The sequence below is a fragment of the Wasmannia auropunctata genome, unplaced genomic scaffold (assembly GCF_000956235.1).
Source record: "Wasmannia auropunctata unplaced genomic scaffold, wasmannia.A_1.0 LD335898.1, whole genome shotgun sequence".
NCBI lineage: Eukaryota > Metazoa > Arthropoda > Insecta > Hymenoptera > Formicidae > Wasmannia > Wasmannia auropunctata.
The window spans coordinates 355,517-375,600 of record NW_012026992.1 but is presented as its reverse complement, the minus strand read 5'-3'; the positions used below and the strand labels follow the sequence as shown (position 1 = coordinate 375,600).

General features: G+C 40.6%; 5 protein-coding genes across 5 annotated transcripts; 4 read left to right on the top strand and 1 right to left on the bottom strand.

Moving 5' to 3' along the window:
* LOC105455562 (protein sel-1 homolog 1) lies at nucleotides 1–4,596 on the top strand. Its single transcript, XM_011698970.1, has 7 exons — nucleotides 1–550; nucleotides 658–1,222; nucleotides 1,334–1,581; nucleotides 1,665–2,144; nucleotides 2,288–2,516; nucleotides 2,622–3,028; nucleotides 3,138–4,596. The coding sequence occupies exons 1-7, from the start codon at nucleotides 539–541 to the stop codon at nucleotides 3,567–3,569; spliced, it is 2,373 nt and encodes a 790-aa protein (XP_011697272.1). The 5' UTR covers nucleotides 1–538; the 3' UTR covers nucleotides 3,570–4,596.
* Nucleotides 4,597–4,747: 151 nt separating this feature from the next.
* On the top strand, nucleotides 4,748–7,733 carry LOC105455563 (uncharacterized protein C9orf117 homolog). The gene is made up of 6 exons (XM_011698971.1): nucleotides 4,748–5,319; nucleotides 5,420–5,691; nucleotides 5,791–5,944; nucleotides 6,146–6,695; nucleotides 7,110–7,244; nucleotides 7,554–7,733. Exons 1-6 carry the CDS (start codon nucleotides 5,192–5,194, stop codon nucleotides 7,578–7,580), a joined length of 1,266 nt encoding a protein of 421 aa, XP_011697273.1. The 5' UTR covers nucleotides 4,748–5,191; the 3' UTR covers nucleotides 7,581–7,733.
* On the top strand, nucleotides 7,607–10,878 carry LOC105455564 (PI-PLC X domain-containing protein 3). The gene is made up of 2 exons (XM_011698972.1): nucleotides 7,607–8,391; nucleotides 9,079–10,878. Exons 1-2 carry the CDS (start codon nucleotides 8,250–8,252, stop codon nucleotides 9,930–9,932), a joined length of 996 nt encoding a protein of 331 aa, XP_011697274.1. The 5' UTR covers nucleotides 7,607–8,249; the 3' UTR covers nucleotides 9,933–10,878.
* A 1-nt stretch (nucleotide 10,879) lies between these two features.
* LOC105455561 (coiled-coil domain-containing protein 47) lies at nucleotides 10,880–14,328 on the bottom strand. The gene is made up of 4 exons (XM_011698969.1): nucleotides 14,086–14,328; nucleotides 11,831–12,833; nucleotides 11,445–11,616; nucleotides 10,880–11,364 (listed from the first exon to the last, which is right to left on the bottom strand). Exons 2-4 carry the CDS (start codon nucleotides 12,826–12,828, stop codon nucleotides 11,125–11,127), a joined length of 1,410 nt encoding a protein of 469 aa, XP_011697271.1. The 5' UTR covers nucleotides 12,829–12,833; nucleotides 14,086–14,328; the 3' UTR covers nucleotides 10,880–11,124.
* Nucleotides 14,329–15,132: 804 nt separating this feature from the next.
* Nucleotides 15,133–20,084, top strand: LOC105455560 (kinesin-like protein KIF3B). The gene is given in 3 exon segments (XM_011698967.1): nucleotides 15,133–15,525; nucleotides 17,861–19,086; nucleotides 19,089–20,084. Coding segments are annotated over 2 exon segments (2,178 nt in total). The 5' UTR covers nucleotides 15,133–15,525; nucleotides 17,861–17,888; the 3' UTR covers nucleotides 20,069–20,084.

Here is a 20,084-nt window from a genome sequence, read left to right as displayed (position 1 = left end):
CTCGTACGTGGTGAGAGCAAAGGACAAGAGCATTGAAACATCAGTTTCTCGATATTCAGACGGAGACATTTCGCGTTTTGTCGCGGCTCGCGGCATCGGTCGACGGGTACGATATACACGCGCGAGAGTGGACGACGTGTCGCGCTGACGTTGCGCGGTGTAAACAAGGTGTACCTAAAATACGCATTCGTGTGCGCCGCACGGAGGAGGGAGAGCAAGGCAGGGGCAGCAGCGCGAGCCGTTTATTATTATGGCGATCGCACGCTTTTAGCTCGGTGAACAGCTGACGCGGCTGATGTTTTTCCCGCGCGGTGTACCATAACGCGTGTACACACGACACGCTCGTGAGAGCGCCGACGAGGTCCCGAACGGTGTGCACGGGGTCGGTCGACGGGGGTCTCGCCCCGGCGGGTCTTGCCTCGCTCCGCTTTTGTTGACAACACACACACGGTAGTCGCGGGTTCCCTCGCCGCGGGAAGATGCGTATTGACGTGTCCTAATGACGTAATTGGTCGAAGAGGCGAGACGGCCCTCGCGAATGTCCACGTATGTACGTATCGAGTGCGATCAATCGCGCGTGCCGCGCGTATAACCGCGTCTTGTGCCCGCGAGGAGGGCGATGAGCGACAATAACGTTAAGGTCAACCGGCGTTATAGGTTTGTAATGAGGCCACGCGTTTGAAACCTTCGCTTTCCTCCGGTCGCGAAGCTATGAAGTCCAACGGGGCCGCCGTCGTGCTCCTGTCGCTGCTCCTGGCGTTGTTCCTCGTGAGCAGCTCCGCCGCGGAGCTGGAGACCGGCTCGAAGAAGCGCGGCGACATCACGCAGAAGTCGAATACGAACGAGGAGACGGAGGAGGAGGTCGCGATCGAGGACATGGAGAGCGCCTTCGAGCAGCTGCGCGAGCTTAGCGCGCTGCGGGACACGATAATGAAGCTCGTGCCGACGTCCGACCCGATCTACGAGAAGATCGGCAAGCAGACGGGCAGGAAGGAGGACGGGGAGGGCGGCAAGACGGAGGCCGCCAGCAAGGAGACCGTGGAGAATCCGGGGACGAGAAACGTATGGATGAAGACTATGATAGCTCAAACGAAGGACACGGATTCCTTGGTTCTGAATGAGAGGCCGTTCGATGAGGAGGATCTGGAGTCCTGGGAAGTTCAGGAGCTGTACATGCTCGACGAGGAGGTCAAAGAGCCATTGTCGGCGGAACAGCAGGCAGGTACGTTGGACTAAAAAAAAAAAAAACCTTTTGTCTTCACCAGATGGCATTTTTTTATCACACACTTTCTAATGATTTTTCTTTATTTATCTGTAACGATTTTTTTTCCAGCCGAGCAGTTGTTTAAGAAAGCGGAAGGTATCATAAATGCGATGCGCGCTAACAAACACGAGGGTTACAGACTGCTCGTCGAGGCGGCCAAGTTGGGCCATCGAGAGGCCAGATCTATACTGGCGTGGGGGAGATTACTCGGAACTCCTCTGGGCTCTCCTTCCCTGCGAGTAGCTATTGACGATATACCTAATATATTTCAAATATTCAAGGAGCTCGCAGATACGGGACTCCCATCTGCTCATATGGTATGTACGCGATGTGACAAACAATACATCAAGTTCTGACGGTGGGAGAATCTTGTGATTGATTATTATGCATTTGTGTACAGGGAATGGGATTTTTATATGCGACTGGTATTGGTGGCGTTAATGCTTCTCAAGGAAAAGCTTTACTTCATTATACTGTAGCTGCTCTCGGTGGCGATGTTCGCGCTCAAATGGTAATGGGATATCGTCACTGGGCGGGCGTAACGACACCGGCCTCTTGCGAGCGTGCGTTAGACTTTTATCGGAAGGTAGCGAAGAAGGTCGCAGAGGAAGTCTCGCTGAGTGGCGGTCCGGTGGTACAACGGGTTCGTCTCTTGGACGAGCACGAGAACCCGGGCTACACGTCCGGAATCTTCGATCAAGATTTAATAGAGTACTATCAATTGTTGGCCAAGAAGGGCGACACTCAAGCGCAGGTCGGACTTGGACAGCTTCATTATCAAGGGGGTAGAGGAGTTCCTTTAGATCACGAAAGAGCAGTGCAATACTTTCAACATGCTGCCAACGCCGGCAATCCAGTAGCTATGGCTTTCCTTGGAAAGGTAAAATCGAATTTTGAGCGGCAATACTTACTGGCTACATGCTGGACAAATACAATTATTTACTATATATGTACGCAAAGTTACATAATTTGTCTAATATAGTCTGATCATATAATAAATATTCTATTCACGTGTATTTACAGATTTATTTAGAAGGAAGTGAAATTGTTAAACAAGATAATGAAACGGCATATAAATATTTCAAAAAAGCTGCAGAGTTAGGCAACCCAGTGGGACAGAGTGGATTGGGTCTGATGTACTTATACGGAATGGGAGTGGAAAGAAACACCGCTAAAGCGCTGCAATATTTCAGTCAAGCTGCAGAACAAGGTTGGGTCGATGGACAGTTGCAGTTAGGCAACATGTATTTCAGTAAGTATACGCGTACTCGTAATTGCATAATCATGTCACTCTTCCTCGTTTACGTAGATAATCGCTTGTTACTCCGTGAATAACACTTGAATTCATTTTTTTCAGGTGGCATAGGCGTCAGGCGAGACTACAAAATGGCAAATAAGTATTTTAATTTAGCCAGTCAGTCCGGCCATGTCCTAGCGTACTACAATCTCGCTCAGATGCACGCCACTGGCACTGGCATGATGAGAAGTTGCCCGACGGCCGTGGAATTGATGAAAAACGTTGCCGAACGAGGAAAATGGAGCGACCAGTTGATGGTGGCGCATACCGATTACAGAGAAGGCAGAGTGAACGAGGCGTTCCTCAATTATGCCTTGTTTTCCGAAATGGGCTATGAGGTTGCGCAGAGTAACGCGGCATTCATTTTGGACAGGGGAGAAACCGATATTTTATCGGAAGAGGAAGGCTTAGTCCGAACTCTGGCGCTGTGGGCGCGAGCTGCCGCGCAAGGTTATTCCGCTGCGCAGGTGAGTGGTAGAGATATATCGAAATATTTGTAACACCGACGAAGAAAAATGGGGAAAAATTTGCGTTTGCACTTTGAGAGCACGAAATGAGCTCCACACTTTGCCGCAGGTGAAACTTGGGGATGCGCATTACTACGGCAGAGGAACAAAAGTTGATTACGAGGTTGCTGCGGGTCATTACCGTTCGGCGTCCGAGCAACAACACAACGCTCAGGCGATGTTCAATCTGGGATATATGCACGAGCGTGGTCTAGGTTTAGCTAAAGACCGACATTTAGCCAAGCGGTGCTACGATTTAGCCGCGGACGCCAGTCCCGACGCGCGAATACCTGTAGCCCTAGCTCTGATCAAACTTTCTTTCCTCTTCGGCCTTGATTACCTGCAAGAGTTCAGTTTGGTCGATCAATTGGATAAGTGGGATCAATTGCTCGGACAAAATTGGGATCTATATCTTATCGGATTTCTCACGGGAATGCTTAGTCTCATTATATACTTCCGCAGACCGGAGCCACCTCCCCCACCGAGACCTCCTGTTAACTAAATTTTGTACTTTTCATTCTTCATTTTATCTCGTATACATATATGAATATACATAGATTTTTCTAGACTAAGCTTGGAAAGAATTTTATAAGAGATTCGTATTTGGGACATCGTTTTTGATAAACATCCTTCCGATGATGCAAGTTGAATAACCTCGAGTTTAATATTTCAGTGCGTTAATAAATGTATATATCATAGTAATTTACTTCTAACTCAGAGATTATTCCTAAATTTGTTGAAAATTGTACAACGCCATAACTGATGAACTGGTGATTTTCTTTTTAATATAAATTACTTTGAGTTTACTTCGTGCTAATATGTGGACTCTAAGCTTAGTTCCTAGTTTGTAAAATTCCATTTTAAGCTCAATGTATATCATGTGAGTAGGGATATTGTTCCATAAATGAACGGGTTTATTACAAACAATTTTAGAGTTCCCTCTTTTTGCAAAAAAAAAAACAATACGATATATCATCTGATTCATTTAAATTCATGATTATTATTTTCTTATAAGTATAACATTGAACTACCTTTGCAATAATATTATTTTGTGGTAGTTTTGTACAATTAAATCACTTATATGTATAGCTTTTTTTCAGTGACGTATTTGTAATTATCACATTTGTAATTATCTTAGATTACACATGATACATATTAAAATATTTACAAAACATTGCTGTAATATAAAATACGAATTAAAAGGTTGTTGATTATTTATCTACTAAAATTGTTTTATTGCCAAAGAATATGTTACGATCTTTACGTGCACGATATTGCAGTGGCTGTGTAAACAATTGTAATTATGCAAATAGATTAGATTGTACATATGTCAAAATTGAGTGAAATGGAGAATGTTAGGAGTATGCAAGTGTCATTGGTGCATAGAATATGTGCCAAGTATTGATATTTCTTATATTACGTATTCTTATTTTACAACTTGTTCTATTACATTATATGCAGGATACACCAGAGTTTATAATGTAGCTTACAATATATTGCAATGTAAATAAAATCAAAATACGAATTTATTTCTTTGTTTCATCGTATTATTCTCGAATTATATAATTGAAGCAAACACAAACGTAAAAACTGATATTTAAAGCGCTATTAATACATTGGAATAATTTGGAATATCCTGTATATAAATATATCTATTACTTACTATTTGTTAATATTTCGTTAATATTTTTTTATGTAATAGCCTTTTATTATTGTATAAGAATTGTTATTTTAATTGACATTTTATGTTAATCATATTGTGTTGACATTTATTCATGCATGTACCTCATACTCGTGTCACTTGTGCATTTATATATTTTTGTATAAGATATATGTATTTGATTTGTTATCTCTTTACTATGGCAACAGAGAGACGGACGGTAAAATCAGAAGTTACATCGATGTTTGACGTTGCGAACAGTGTGAAGACAATGAAGTAATTTCGATCGAATTTAAAAATCTCCCCGACTGGATTTGTCATGAATTTCGTTTCGTCTCGATACGATGTAACTTCTGCATGCTTCTGATATAAATATTTTAAGATAAAGTCACAATAGAAAAAATTTGAAAGCGTATGTTTCGTTCACGGTGAACAATGCGTAATTAGCGTACAAAAATAGCAAGATGTTCAAAAAGAAGAAAGTACGCGAGGGTGACAAAGAGAAGAAAGAAAAACGGAAAAAGTGTTTAAACGAGCAAGAAACGTTGTCTTACGAGCAACAAATTCTAGACAACAATAGACAACTGTCACGGTTTGTTCACTTAAAATCGAGGCCCGACGCCTCGCTTATTTACTTATTATAACTTCCTGTTTCTGATTTAATGACGTGTACCTCCCGATGCTGTTTCAAGGCTACGCAGTCGAAATGACGAGCTTGAGTACGAGGTAAAGAATTTAACGAAGAAGTTCGAGCAGTTGAAGGAGGATCGAGCTGACATCGTGGCGCATTTGAAACGGGACCTGGAGGGAAAGATAGAGGAGGCTCGTGAACTGAACGAACGTTTACTGGCCCTGGAAGAATTGAGAAAGCAGGAGCAGGTCGAATACAAAAAGAGAGAAGGCGCGATGGAACAAGAGTACCGTACTATGGAAAACACTTTGAGCGCTGAAGTGAAACTCGGAGGTATAATACAAAAATTATCATAACAAAAAAAAAAAGAGAGCAGAAAAGGGAATACGAATAAACGAGAATGTGCGTGTTTCATGTGCTACTTCACGTCAGCTGGGAAGCTGAATGCGTTGGAAGACTGGCGATTAGCCCGCCTGGATTTGATGCGCAAGTTCGAGGTGCAGGAAGACGAAATGACGAAGCAAGAGGAATTGCACAAGACGACGCTCTACGAAACGGAGAAATCAGTCATCGTTACCAAGGCTAAGTAAACAGATTAATCAATAAAGTATATATATCTCTCTTATTATCACAAACGTCACCTTTGATCAACAATCACCTAGAGCGTTTTCAGAAATTGCGCAATCTTATCTTTCTTCTTCAAGATGTACATATGCCTCGGAGATCTTTAACAAATTATTTCTCAATGTCGTTTAACATATATTTATCAAATCCTGTGTGTACGTAGAATGCAGAAGGAGATGGAGGAACGCTTGAGGCAGCTCGCTCGGGAATTCAAGGAGGCGACGAACATCCGCATAGCGGACATGATGCACAGCGCGATCAGGAGGAACATCGCGCTGAACCACGAGCTGAATTCGATGTTGAAGACCTGCCAGGACCTGGAGGCGAGGAGCGCGGAATCCAAGGAAACCGACCGTGCGTTCAGGCTGCAGTGCGAATTGCTCGAGGGCGAGGCCAAGATCGCGCAGGAGGACGCGTTGACGTATAGACGTGCGATGCACGAGCTCGCCCAGGACTACGTGAACTCGATTCTCGAATACGGGCGGGTGCAACGTGAGAACAGGAGGCTCGGCAATTACGAGCAAATGATAGACGAGTACAGGGAGAGATGCACGGAGTCGGAAGAGAAGATGAAGGTCCTCGAGCAACATTTGCAGGAAACCAAAAAGGCCCGGGAGGAAGTCCTTACGGAGGTGCGAAAGAAATGCGAGGAATTCGATAAATTGAACAAGAGCCTGAACGAAGCCAAACAGTGCGTCCTGGAAGCGTTACAGGTATCGTTTCTTCATTTGAATGAATATACACAGAGTGTTCTTTAGTAGCGCTACAAACTTCGGTCTCTTGGAGGAAAGCCTATCTAGCTAAGATTCTAGGTGGATCTTGGCCTCTCTTTGATTTCGTTACAGTTGCAATTTTTATGGGAAGGCGTTGTAGTGTGTAGCATTCAATGTGAACCCATTGAATGTAAAATTATATACGAAGAAATTAGTTACAGAATATAACAATAACAATATAGAATTTTTTATATATATTATGATATAAATTATCATTAAACTATATATACTATTTATTATATACCAACAATTACAGTTGGCTTTAGATATGAACAAGCATTGTAAATGATACCCGTGTAATGTTAAGGCATTTATATATCCTTGTGTACAATACAAAGAAGCAATTGTTTTCAGTTGCAAGAGCATGTCTGCACGAGCGACATTTGTACTTCATGTTGCGCCGATCAGAAACAGAAGCTTATTTATTCGCTGCAGAATATACTCGAGAAGCATAACATTTCCGACATAATCGAAGATGATGACTCACAGGTAAAATGCGTTAAATACGCAATACAATACTGCGCAAATCAGAAGACATGTATGACACAACTGGAATAATTTTATGTCGGTATTTTTTAATGCGGTTTCCATTAATTAGAAAATTTCGAAAAATTTATAACATATATGTTTAGTATATCTCTTAATGGATTAATTTTATATATATATTTTTTTAATGTTTAGATTTTCTTAGAAATATACTTCTCTTAAGGATAACAGCAAAATAATATTCGCTGTTTTAATTAACATATAAATAATAAAAATAGCAAAGAGTTATAATATTAAATTATAATTTTGCAGAAAACCGAGCCCGAATCTTTGGAATAGGATTTCTTGTCTTAATTTTACTCCGAAGAATACAAAAAAAACGTGCGCAGAACGAAAATTGGACTTCTGATTAATATCGGCATGCAGAAAGGTGGCTCAAGTTCGTCAAGATTTCTATACGTATCTCGCGGTACATTCATAAATTACGCACATGAAAAACGCGCGTATGCGCAGAACAGAGAGAGAGAGAGAGAGAGAGAGCGTGTAACGTTGTTTATTCTGCTGCGGGGACTCGAAATCCTAGTTTCAGGCAATCTCATTGAATTTTCGTCGCTTCATTATCATTCGTTCGCGAGGTTGCGTCTCGCAAAAGCAATATCACGTAAAAGATTTGCAAGGGGAGCAAAAAACATTTACGTTATTCGCCGCGATGCGACGATTGCCGCAGCACATATGTGGCAGGAGCGTGCATTTATACAGAGCGAGGTTACGCTGGGCGACCGTACGCTAACTGTACAGCACGGTCGGGTCTGAAATCACCGTGGGAAAGTACATGAATACCTATAAAGCGCCGACATTGTACGAGGCAGTGCGTCATTTGCATCGCACGCAGGTCGACACCTGCGGTCGCGTCAGCCCCGTCGCGAGACTAATAAAGACGGCGTCCCCTTTATACATCTCCGATAAGAATAGATAAGAGATGTGAGCTGAGACGGCGATTCGAGCACCATGGAACTCATGGAAGGCGAAGAAAGGGGAGAGGATATCGCGAGATGGCCAGGCGCAATTTTGAACGATGATCTGGAGTTTTGGATGACTCGGTTTCCGGCGCCACTCAAGAATATACCCATAATACATCTGGCGATACCCGGTACGTTTAAATCACTCTGACGCGCAGTTATAATTCTGTCTGTGGATATTGATTTACCCGAGGAAGATGGTATTTTTAATATTGTTCGATTCATACTCATTTGTAGATAATAAAATGTACTTCCGATAAAATTAATCTTGATTGACTTCGATAAAATTAAGAATAATTGCATGAGAAGAGTTTCTTAATACATCTAGTTTCGATTCAAGGTCCTTACTTTTTACATTGTAGAGATATGTTTATGTAACTGAAATTTATATATATAGTTTTGCTTATATAATTATATGTTCTATAAAATATCCGAAATATTTTCCAAATTTACTTTAAGGACCTACGTTAAAAGTATTATTTAATTATTTCGTTTGAAAGTTGTGCATCTTTAAAGTCTCCCTCGTCAACTTCAAATTTTATCTTATTTTGCTTTTTTGTTGTAACTTTTTATATCGGTTTTTTATAATTTATAAATATTTTTTATTAAAGCAGATCTATTTTAGTGATAAAGGAATCAGTTTAAAAAGCACACAAAAGAGAATTTTATTAAATATATAAACACACGTATGGATTTTTCTGTTCAGTATGTATTGTTTAACCGCAGAAAAAGACAGATACGAATGAGTAATCGAACTATATTTAGCATCAAGTATATCTCTGCCAGGAATACTAATGATACAAACTGGTAACTTCCAGGTTCTCACGATACCATGACTTATACGATTGAGAGACGTAACGACGTCGGGCCGGACGAACCTGCCTTCATTCGAACGCTCGGACGTTACTGCTCATTCGTTGCTAAGCCCATTATTTTAAATTGGTCTATTACACAACGCGATGATATCAAGCAACAACTCAACGGCGGGATTCGATATTTGGATCTGCGCGTTGCCACGAAGCCGGGAACCAGTAACATATACTTCCTCCACGGTTTGTACGGCGCGGAGATCAGCAAGCCGCTCATGGACGTGGCCGACTGGCTCACCTCGCATGCGAACGAGATCGTTATCCTGGACTTCCAGCACTTCTACGCCTTCACGGAACAGGATCATCATCGTCTAATAGACCGGATAACTCAGATCTTTCGCGGGAAATTGTGCCCGGTCTCGTCCAGATTCGATCACATAACGCTGCAATGGCTGGTCCAAAAGAGATACCAGATGTTCGTGGTCTACAGGAACGTTTACGCGCGCAACTATACGAATCTCTGGCCGTCCGGTCTCTGGCGTACCGTGTGGCCCAACACCGTCCGCGTGGACGAGCTGATTGATTTCTTGAATGTCGAACTGCAGAGCAGATCGTTGGACATCGCATTCATATCGCAATGCCTCTTGACGCCGGACACGCCCTACGTCGTAAAACATTTGTGTGGCACCCTGCAAAGAGATCTGGTGTCCCGCTGCCAGAAAGCAATTCTCTCTTGGATAAGTCAGAAACGCCCCGGCCGCGGCGGACTCAACATAGTCATAGCGGACTTTGTGTCGGACAGCAACTTTCTGTTTTGCAAAACGGTCATCCAAAGTAATACGAAACTCCTCCAGAGTCCCTAGTTTAATTTACTTCTTCCGCTTTAGAATAGAAATAATATATAAGAGTAACTTTAGATTCAAATATCTTTATCTCTTTTTAATGGAGATCTGTTTAAATTTAGAGTTATTTAAAAGATTTTTACGATTGATATACTCACTTAGTAACCATTAATTATTATCCAAATAAATATCATTGAATATATGCTAAAATATTCAACTTCGTACTTGATGTCTAAAATCGTAATAAAGTTAAAGTTTACATAAAAAAAAATTCAGATCAACTTTTAAACTTAATACGTATATTTCTACTGCTTTCAACTAATTGATCTATTGTTCAAACAATATATTTATGCTAAGCGCATTGCTGTTATGTAATACAATTATAGATATTTATGCTCAGCCTAAACTAATCTGCTCAGTATATTATGATACATTGCTTGGAAAATGGATGATTAATTATTATTATTATTATGCAATAAATAATATACTTTTATTTCATATTTTATAAGCTTAAGTATAAGCTTTTAAATTTTATAAGCGATTTCTATAGTTCCATTTGGTGGATGCAATAACGTGTAAAATATTGAACACATCCAAATAATTGTATATTATTATCGGATGTACATACATATTACAATGATATGTAAATTATTTAGAACTGAATTGAATGCATTTATCTCATATATGAGAAAAAAAAGTTTCTTGAAATATTAGTATGGATCTCTTTTGGTCATAAATGCTGTTTTAATGTGTTGGATCTTAAAGGGTAACGATTTTACTACCTTATCGTATCAGTTCGTTGGTATATAGCGTTAAAAGAGGTATGATAATATAATATATATATATGTGTATATATCTATATAGTTTATGTTAAATTTTATTATTCTTGTTCAACAGGGAATATCTCTATGATATTTAAGTATGTAAGCTGGCAGTAGGGCAAATAAAGTATACGTTACACAACAAACTTACAATTCGCAGGATACTTTTTTTTCACAGTCGTTTGTACTTTCTTTAATAAGTTCGATACTTCGTGTGAGAACACTGAGTGAATATATGAAGATCTCAATGAAGATATAAGTTAAGCATATTTCGTAGATAATTTGGACGAAGTACAATCTCACAATATAATTATGAATCTTCCTTTTTCCGAGTATGATATAGAAGGTTTGTTCTTTTAAATACACAACCCCACGCGTTAATTTTGATTGTATCACAAAGATTTCACCTTAAGCTGCTTCATTCTCGGAGCACGTTTTTTGGCCAATCTTCGTTGTTCTCTTTCCTCCCACTTCCGTTGTTTATCGGGATCTTCCTCTTGGAGGATTCTTTCCTGCTCGGCCCTGCGACGCTCCTCTCGTCTTTGCGCCGCGGCTTCGGCCCTCGCGGCGTGCGTTGTTTTCAGGAAGGCTTCCTCGACTCTGAGTCGATTTTTATCCGCTTTATTTTTACCCTATAAATGATAAAATTTATAAACATGTATAAATTGCAATATTTTGAAGGTGATTTTCACTGAAGCAAAGAAATACAGACCTCTTTGGATAATTTAAAACGTCGCAATTTATCAATTAAATAGAAAGCAAGTTGGAGTAAAAGTTTAAGTTTCTCTTGAGTCTCTGGATTGCACGTGCGGCCCTTAAGATTTATATTCAGGATCATCACCAATATTCTTTTAACCTCAGGCATTGTTAACTGAGTAGTATCTCTAGAATTAAATTAAATGTTAGTAGTGCTTATAAATAAAATCTAATAAAGAGCACTTTAGAATATATGTCAATTATCTTTGACGTCTAATATTGTTAATATTACTTATCAATATTTGACGTCGAAGATAATTGACATATATTTTCTAAAGTGCTCTTTATTACATTTTATTTGTACGAATCGTTATTTGATATGCACAGTCAATTTTCACTTACTCCTGGGGCTTGCGCCCACTGAATTGATCACTAATGTGTATGTATTCTATGTAAGGCGCAAACTTCGTGAAGGCTTGCTGAATCCTGGTGTCCAAGATAGCCGCCGTTGCCTCTGGAATCTCAGACATCACGTAAAAGCCCGACGGAAGACCGAACTTCTCCCCAGACCGTTTCTCCGGACAGTACACGCTAATGTCGGCCATGTCGCGCACCAGGTGCATCGCCAGCCGCTTCGTGGCGACCGCTAAAACGAAATTATCTATCTCGTCTTTGGAGAGCTCCACCTCTATGTGAACCTGATCGTTTTGCGGACGCACTAGTTGAGCCAATACAGCGACCAGGTCTTGCCGCTTTATTAATTTCATCTCGATAAGCATGGAATCACAGCCGACACGCCCGGAGCAGTACAACTGGTACTGCGACTCGCTCTGTCTTACGAAACCGTTGTCACTCGCGTTCTCATTCGATTTGCTTGACTGGCCGACGAGGGAAAAATTATCCATCAAAAGCTGCTTATGATCTGTCAGCCATTGCTCGACTATATGGGCATTTTTGGTACGTCCCACCACGTAATTTATAAAGTATACCACCAGTCCAGTGAGCATTAGTATTTCTAAGTAATAACTGTCCCATCTCTCCCGCAGATGGAACGGAACTTTCGTAATGGTCAACGTGGAAGGTTCGTCGGTTTTCTGACCGGCGTTGCCACCCGCAACGTCCAGTCCTTCAAATTCTTCCTCGTCTTGGAAGTGATCGAATTCACTGTCACCGTCCGTAACCAGGACATCGTCCTCCTCGAAATCTTGATTCAATTCCTCCTCCTGAGACAATTCTGGATTATCTGGTACGCGTTCGATGAGCACACTTGGCTTTTCCTCCTCAAAATCTTCAAATTCTGCAAATTCATTATCCTCGGGCACTTCTTCCTGGAAGTGGGCTGTGACCCATAGATTAGTGGCGACTAATGTAATGTGTGCTATTACGATCCACAATTTCATGTTACCTGAAACAGTAAGTGATAAAAGAAATATGTAATTATATTTTACTCTATAATTGCAATTCGAACAAGCTTATTATCACGTAGACGTGCACTTGTAGACTAATCTTTTTTCTATTGATCCCTTATTTCTAATCCTGTCAATATTAATTAGATTAATATCTTGTCGATATTAATTAAATTAACATATCAAGCAATATTATTATTTGAAAAAATAATTTGAAAAGATATATTAAATAATATCAATGTAGTAAATATATTACTATAACGTCAAAAAAGTTATAAAATTATATACTAGCATTTTCTTTAAAATATTACTCTAATATAGTCTATATTTGTCGAAACAAACTGATAAAACTAAGAATAGTAATTGAGTTATCCAATAATTTTAACCCATGGAATCATTTTTGATTGATCAAACGTATTGTCATAAGGTAATCTATAAATTTATCTAAGATATAATTAAGAAAATGCATATATATACAGAGTGACAATCAAGAAAAAACTACACAATTGCTCTTTTGCAATGAAAATAAAATTAACGCTACTCTGCAGAAAATATCCATTATTTTTATTAGCATATGGTAGAAAAGATATACATTTGTAAGTTTGTAAAAATAAACATTAAAAAGTCGAAAATTTGGCTGGCTTGCACTGGCTTGTATATGTTCAGATCTCAACTTGAATGGCCATTCCCAAAAGGATTTATCTGAAAGGAATTTATCTGAAATTTTTTGAAAGCACAGTTACACTTATTAATATTATTTAGTTACTGCAAAATATACTTAATAATTTTGAAAAGCTTTTGCAATTGTTGTACAAATTTATAGATAGTCATATTGATAACATCAATAAATGCAATCAGGCAAATTGTCAGCTCCTTTTTACAATATTTATATTTACAACTTTACATATGTATATTCTTTTTGCATTATGTGCTAATCATAATGACAGAGGTTTTTTCTGCAGAGTAATGTGTTATAATTCGTTTCGTTCTGTCCACTTTATCACCAAATAACAGCCATCAATTTTTCAGCAATTTTCCAATTGTCAACCTGTACGTTTAAAGAAAGATTAGTCACTATTTTTCTTTCTGGCGAATAAAATTCTTGTTTCATTTATTAGTAAAAATATGTAACACGGTGTTTTGCGACAGCACGAAATGCCACAGATTGAAAATAGCCAGTGGCTAAATTTAGCGCGATTAACCTATCCTATCGTGTGTCACAGAATTCTATCGCGATGCGACCAGTCTCACCGGTGGATGCAGAAGATTTTTATGCATAAAAACGTCGATTTCCCGTCATCAACCCCAATTACGAACGGCGTCCGATTAATCGCGACAGACACTACGACAACGACCTGCTCGCCGAAACGTAAATGACTCGCATCACTCCGCTGACTTCGCTCTACACCACGAGAGTCACGAGAGACACGAGAGTCACCGTGTGCCTGACGTCACTTCCTTAAACGAAAGATTGGCGTTAAAAAAACGGAGCGAGTTGAGAAAAAGTTGAGCGGAAATTTATAAATATATTTTAGTGAATGTAAAATGAAAGAATATATTATTCCACGAAAATACATTTAATTCAAGATTTAACAAAATATAAAAATATATAAATGCTCGAATAACTTCCTAAATTTTTATATAATTAAGTTTATAAAATGTAAGAAACTAATTTGAACAAGAGAAACGAGAACAAATTATTTTCCTAAAATTTAATTTAATATATACATTGCGTTTCGTGATATGTTTCACGATAAAAGATTTTATCGCATATGACCGCGGTTTAAAATTATACATATACATTATATAACATAAATTAATCGCACGTAAATATTATTGCTACATAATTTTTATTTACAAACTTCGGTACATTTTGATATCTTATTGTTACAATTTTTACAACCGAGTTCAATAATTTATAATTCAGATCTACAGTTCGCGTAGTGGAATTCAGAATAATTCTATTTGCAATTTTATTATGTGCCGAAGTGCAAAGTGCGAAAAGCAAAATGTGTACATACGTATCTAAAGTATACATTAATATATTAATACGCATACATCAAAATACACGCAAAAAAATTATAAATAGAAACACGTCTCTCTCTCTCTCTAAGATTTCCACCTTGAAATCCAACGCGGATTGTAGATCGTGTCCGAAGACGAGCTTCACGGTAGAAGATAAAGACGGGACGAGACTCAGTTGGTAAGGTAGAGTTCGCTCGGCGCGCCAGGCCCGACTTTCCCGACTCGACTCGTTTCGTTCGATGACGGGAGGTGATATCGATTTCGACGTCCCCCCAACCCGGCGCCGGCGTCGCGCGGCGCGGCGAGAGAGGCCCGCTCGCGCACACGCTCGACGTAAGATCGTGTACGTTCACGCGTTTCTTCGACTCCTTCTCCCGTCTTGGAACTGTCAGAGGCATGTTACGCGATCGCTTTCGCGTAGCGCGAGTGCCGTGAAGTGAACACGATCGCGCGTGTCTCGGCGGTTTGCCGGTTAACGTGATTCTCCGATCCGCGAGCCTGCTGCTCCTCGACTCTCCCCAGCGCGGGGGCCCCTGTCGCCGCGCTCTGCGCCGAGAATCAATATGCGGGGAAGAACAGCGGCGAGCCGTTGACAACAAATTCTTCTGGGTTCTAAACAATGGATCAATACCGATACTTCACGGCGGTGGGCAACACGTAGAAACGGTAATGAATCAAACGAACGAACGAGATTTACCCTTTATACAATCCGTGCGCGGCCTCTCCCCGATCAGCGGGGCACAGAAGTGCTTAACAATTCCTTCGAGAACTCCGCTCTCTCTCGCTTCTTCCCACCTTTGACGTGACGTGACGTGACGTGCACGTATGTACGCGCATACATTTTCTACCTTTAACCCTTGACCGTAAGTACTGCGAATTCGACAAGCCTTCCGTTTCTTTTGGTATCGCACGTAAAAAGAGACACGGTTTCAATTATGTATTTTCTTGTGGTTATTTTATTTTGAAATTTACGGGGGTAGTTCTTGCGTTGCCGCAATCCCATACAAGTTCTCGATCGACTAGAAACTATAAATATAAATACGTGTTTTAATAAATATTAAATTTGATGTGTAATTTTTATTTTTGTCTTCTCGTTGTAGATATTCTATATAGTTATGTCTAAATTAACGACAGGTGCCTTGCGTCTTGATACTAAAAAAGGTTTATTTTCTCTGTGGTTATTTTATTTTCAAATTTATAGAATAATTTCTTGCTTTACTCCAATCTCTCGATCGATGGAAAACTGAAGAATAAATATAGTTACGTGTTTTCATAGATATCAATCAATTTAATGCATAATTTTTATTTTTTATTTTTGTCTTGTTACAGATATTCTATAAGGTTGTGTTTAAATTATTGACAAGCACAGCGCACATGAGATGGTTTCATTATTTTCTCTTAATTATATTACTTAAAACAATTATTTTCTCTCTAGCGGTCATTTTATTTTCAAATTTATAAAATAGGTCCTTTCGTTGCTGCAAGTGCTTGATCGACGAGAAATTGTAAAATCAATACAGATATGTGTTATTAAATGTTAAAGTTGACATTTGATACGTAGCTTTGATCTTTTTTTCATTACGCAGATACTCTATAAAAGAGTGTTTAAATTATTTGATCGAGTAACGTAATGATTTTATATGTATAATTTATGGACGAAGTGGCTCGTAATGGACAGCGATTTAAAGAATAAAATGAATATCTGATCCTTACACAAAGTAACATCGAGTCATCTTTACTTGCGGTTCGCTTTGAATTTTAATGATACGTTCCGTTATTTCTATTGATATTATTATTCCAAATGGAATGCAGTTCAGCGCATTTAAAATGAAACCGGAAAATGGTCGATATCGTCTTACAGGTCTAGCAGGCTCTACAATCTATTTTCAATCAATGCAAAAACAGAATGCAAAAAATCCACTTGTACTTTTTTTCCAGAAAAAAGAAATTCAAAAAGTAGTACCGTGTGATAAATAAAAATTCAAAAAATATTATGTGAAAACTGATAATTAAGTAATTATAAATATAAATAAAAAATAATCAGAATTTTATGATGTAATGTACGGTTAATATTGCCTAGTGTATGACTTTCATAACGCATTTTCGTGCCAAGTTTTATCGATTCGGAAAGTACTGTGAGCATGGCGACGAAGTTTCACGAAAGTAATATTGAGCAATCGTAGGCCGCGGTGGATTAATTGAAGAATAAGATTGGGTCTACTTAGGTATATTTAGCCATGTGACGATGCGTATAAAAATCCTTCAATCCTTTTATTATTTGAGTTTGAAGTTTCGGTGATATAATATATATAATCGCTATTCTTTATTCAATTTTTAATAAAATGAAATGTCTATCATTTATAGAAAATATTTAATTTAATCTCATTTATTTTGTACACTATTTTCAAACATTTTTTCGATCAGATAATTAAATTCATTAAAAGATCGATCGTCACATGAAAAACTAGTTATATTTACGTTGTGATTTGAGAACTTATAGAACTACGAAAAATGTTGAAAAGGTTGTTATGCTAAAAAAGAAGTTTATTTTCATTACAATTGGTTTAAAATTTCAGTAAATTGCTAATTTATATAAATATTAGTCTTCCAGTAAGATTATAAAATTCTATAAAAATGTGAATACATCATTTGTAAGAAGGAACTTTTCGTTCAAAATTATGTACTCAAACTTTACCTAAAAACAATTTAGTATTTACACGCAAATATTTTTAAATACAAACTTCACGATTCTAAAAAACTTATAATAAATAATTATAACGAGAATAATGCAATCAATATGATAGTAGATTTTTGAAATATTATCTGTCCACAAGGCTAAAAAATCGAGATGTAAAATAATTGATACGATACCGACATCAATTGTACACAAAAATAATTGATTAAAATATTATTAAAATATTAATTTCTTAAATATGAGAGCCAGTTGAAGCAAGCAGATTCGGTCAGGATAAAGCATGCTCAGTATATCCGTGCTTTTCAGACGAGAGACCACGTACTTCGCCGCCGATATGGAAAAATTGGACAACCAGCAGAAAACCTGGAAAAAGAAGAGCATGAAGTCGAGCGCGGTCGTCGAGGTGCCGACGCAATGCGTGCAGGTGGTCGTGCGATGCCGACCGATGGACGAGCGGGAAATCACTCGCGGTTACAGCCGCGTGGTCGACGTGATCCCGTCCAGAGGTGCGGTCGAGGTGCGACATCCGCGCGACGATCCGTCCAGCGAGACCGTCAAGGTGTTCACCTTCGACGCGGTGTACGACTGGAGCTCCAGCCAGCAGGAGCTATACGAGGAGACGGTCAGGCCTCTGGTGTCCTCGATACTCGACGGCTTCAACGGCACTATCTTCGCCTACGGGCAGACCGGCACCGGGAAGACGTACACCATGGAGGGCTCGAAGGCGGATCATGAGAGGCGTGGCGTCATCCCGCGCTCCTTCGAGCACATATTCAATCACATCGGCAGATCCGAGAACATGCAGTATCTGGTGAGGGCCAGCTATCTGGAGATTTATCAGGAGGAGATACGCGATCTGCTGCATCCCGATCAGAGTCTGCGCTTCGAGCTGAAGGAGAAGCCGGACACCGGGGTGTACGTCAAGGATCTGTCGACCGCCGTTTGCAAGAGCGCGGCGGAGATACAGCACCTCATGAACGTGGGCAATCAAAACAGGACGATCGGCGCGACGAACATGAACGAGCACAGTTCGCGGTCGCACGCGATCTTCCTCATCACTATCGAGATGGGTAATATCGGTGACACCGGTGGTATCCGAGTGGGACGTTTGAATCTAGTCGATCTCGCGGGCAGCGAGAGACAGAGCAAAACTGGCTCGTCGGGGGAGAGGCTGAAGGAGGCGAGCAAGATTAACCTGAGCTTGTCGGCCTTGGGTAATGTGATCTCGGCGTTGGTGGACGGGAAAACCACGCACGTGCCATATCGAGATTCTAAGCTGACGAGATTGCTGCAGGACTCTTTAGGTGGTAATTCGAAGACGATCATGGTAGCGAACATCGGACCGGCCAGCTACAACTACGACGAGACTCTGACGACTCTGCGATACGCAAGCCGTGCTAAGAACATCAAGAACAAGCCTAGGATTAATGAGGATCCGAAGGATGCTTTATTGAGGCAGTATCAGGAGGAGATAGGTCGATTGAAGGAGAAACTCGCGCAGAAAGGCGTGGTGCAGCGGAAGAAGAAGAGGTCGAAAAGAAAAAGGAGGACGAGGCAATCGATTCGGAATCCGAGACGGAAGACAGTCGGGAAGATAATAAATTGTCCGAAAGTGACAAGAAGCTCATAGCGGAGCAGTTGAAGACCGAGAAGCAGGAGACCGAGAATCTCGTCCAGAGAATAAAGGATTTGGAGAGCAAGATGCTCTGCGGTGGTAAGAATATAATCGATCACACGAACGAGCAGCAGAGGGCGTTGGAGCAAAAGGCGGCCGAGATCGCGGAACGTAAGAGGCGCGAGGTCGAGATGCAGCAGAAGTTGGAGGACGAGGAGCTGACAATGGTCGGCGTGAGGGAGACGTACACTACGTTGCAGCAGGAGGTCGATGTGAAATCCAGAAAGTTGCGAAAGTGCTTCACCAAGCTGCAAGCTCTGAAGCAGGAACTGGAGGACGTGACCAGTGACTACAACAGGGACAGACGAGACTTGGAGCAGGAACAGCACGAACTGATGAAGGAGCTGAAGCTCAAGTATCTCATAATCGAGAACTTCATTCCCGAGGAGGAGAAGACGAAGATCCTGTCCAGAATCCATCTGGACGAGGAGGAGGACTGTTGGGTCGTGAAGGATCCCGCGCCGTCGAGCGTAGAAGCCATCAAGCGACCGACTTCCGTGCCGGGCTCGCGCAGACCGGTCTCGGAGTACGCGCGGATCGCGCTCGCGATGGGACGAGGATGCCGCTACGCGGGCGAGAACATTCTGAACCTGGACCTCGACATGCCGGCGCGGACGACCTTGGAGTATCAGGGACCCGCGATCGCGCCGACGATTCAGGCCGTTTTGGAGGAAGCTCTGCGCGACGAGGGCGACATAGACGTCGACGCTTCGAGCACGCGGCTGAGAAGCAAGCAGCGTTTGCAGTCGGCAGCGCGAGTCCGGCCGAAGAGCGTCGCCAAGATGCAGCAGATCCCGGCACCGGTTTACCCCAAAACCAGAGGCCTCGTACCGAAGTAAATAAAATTGTTAAAAA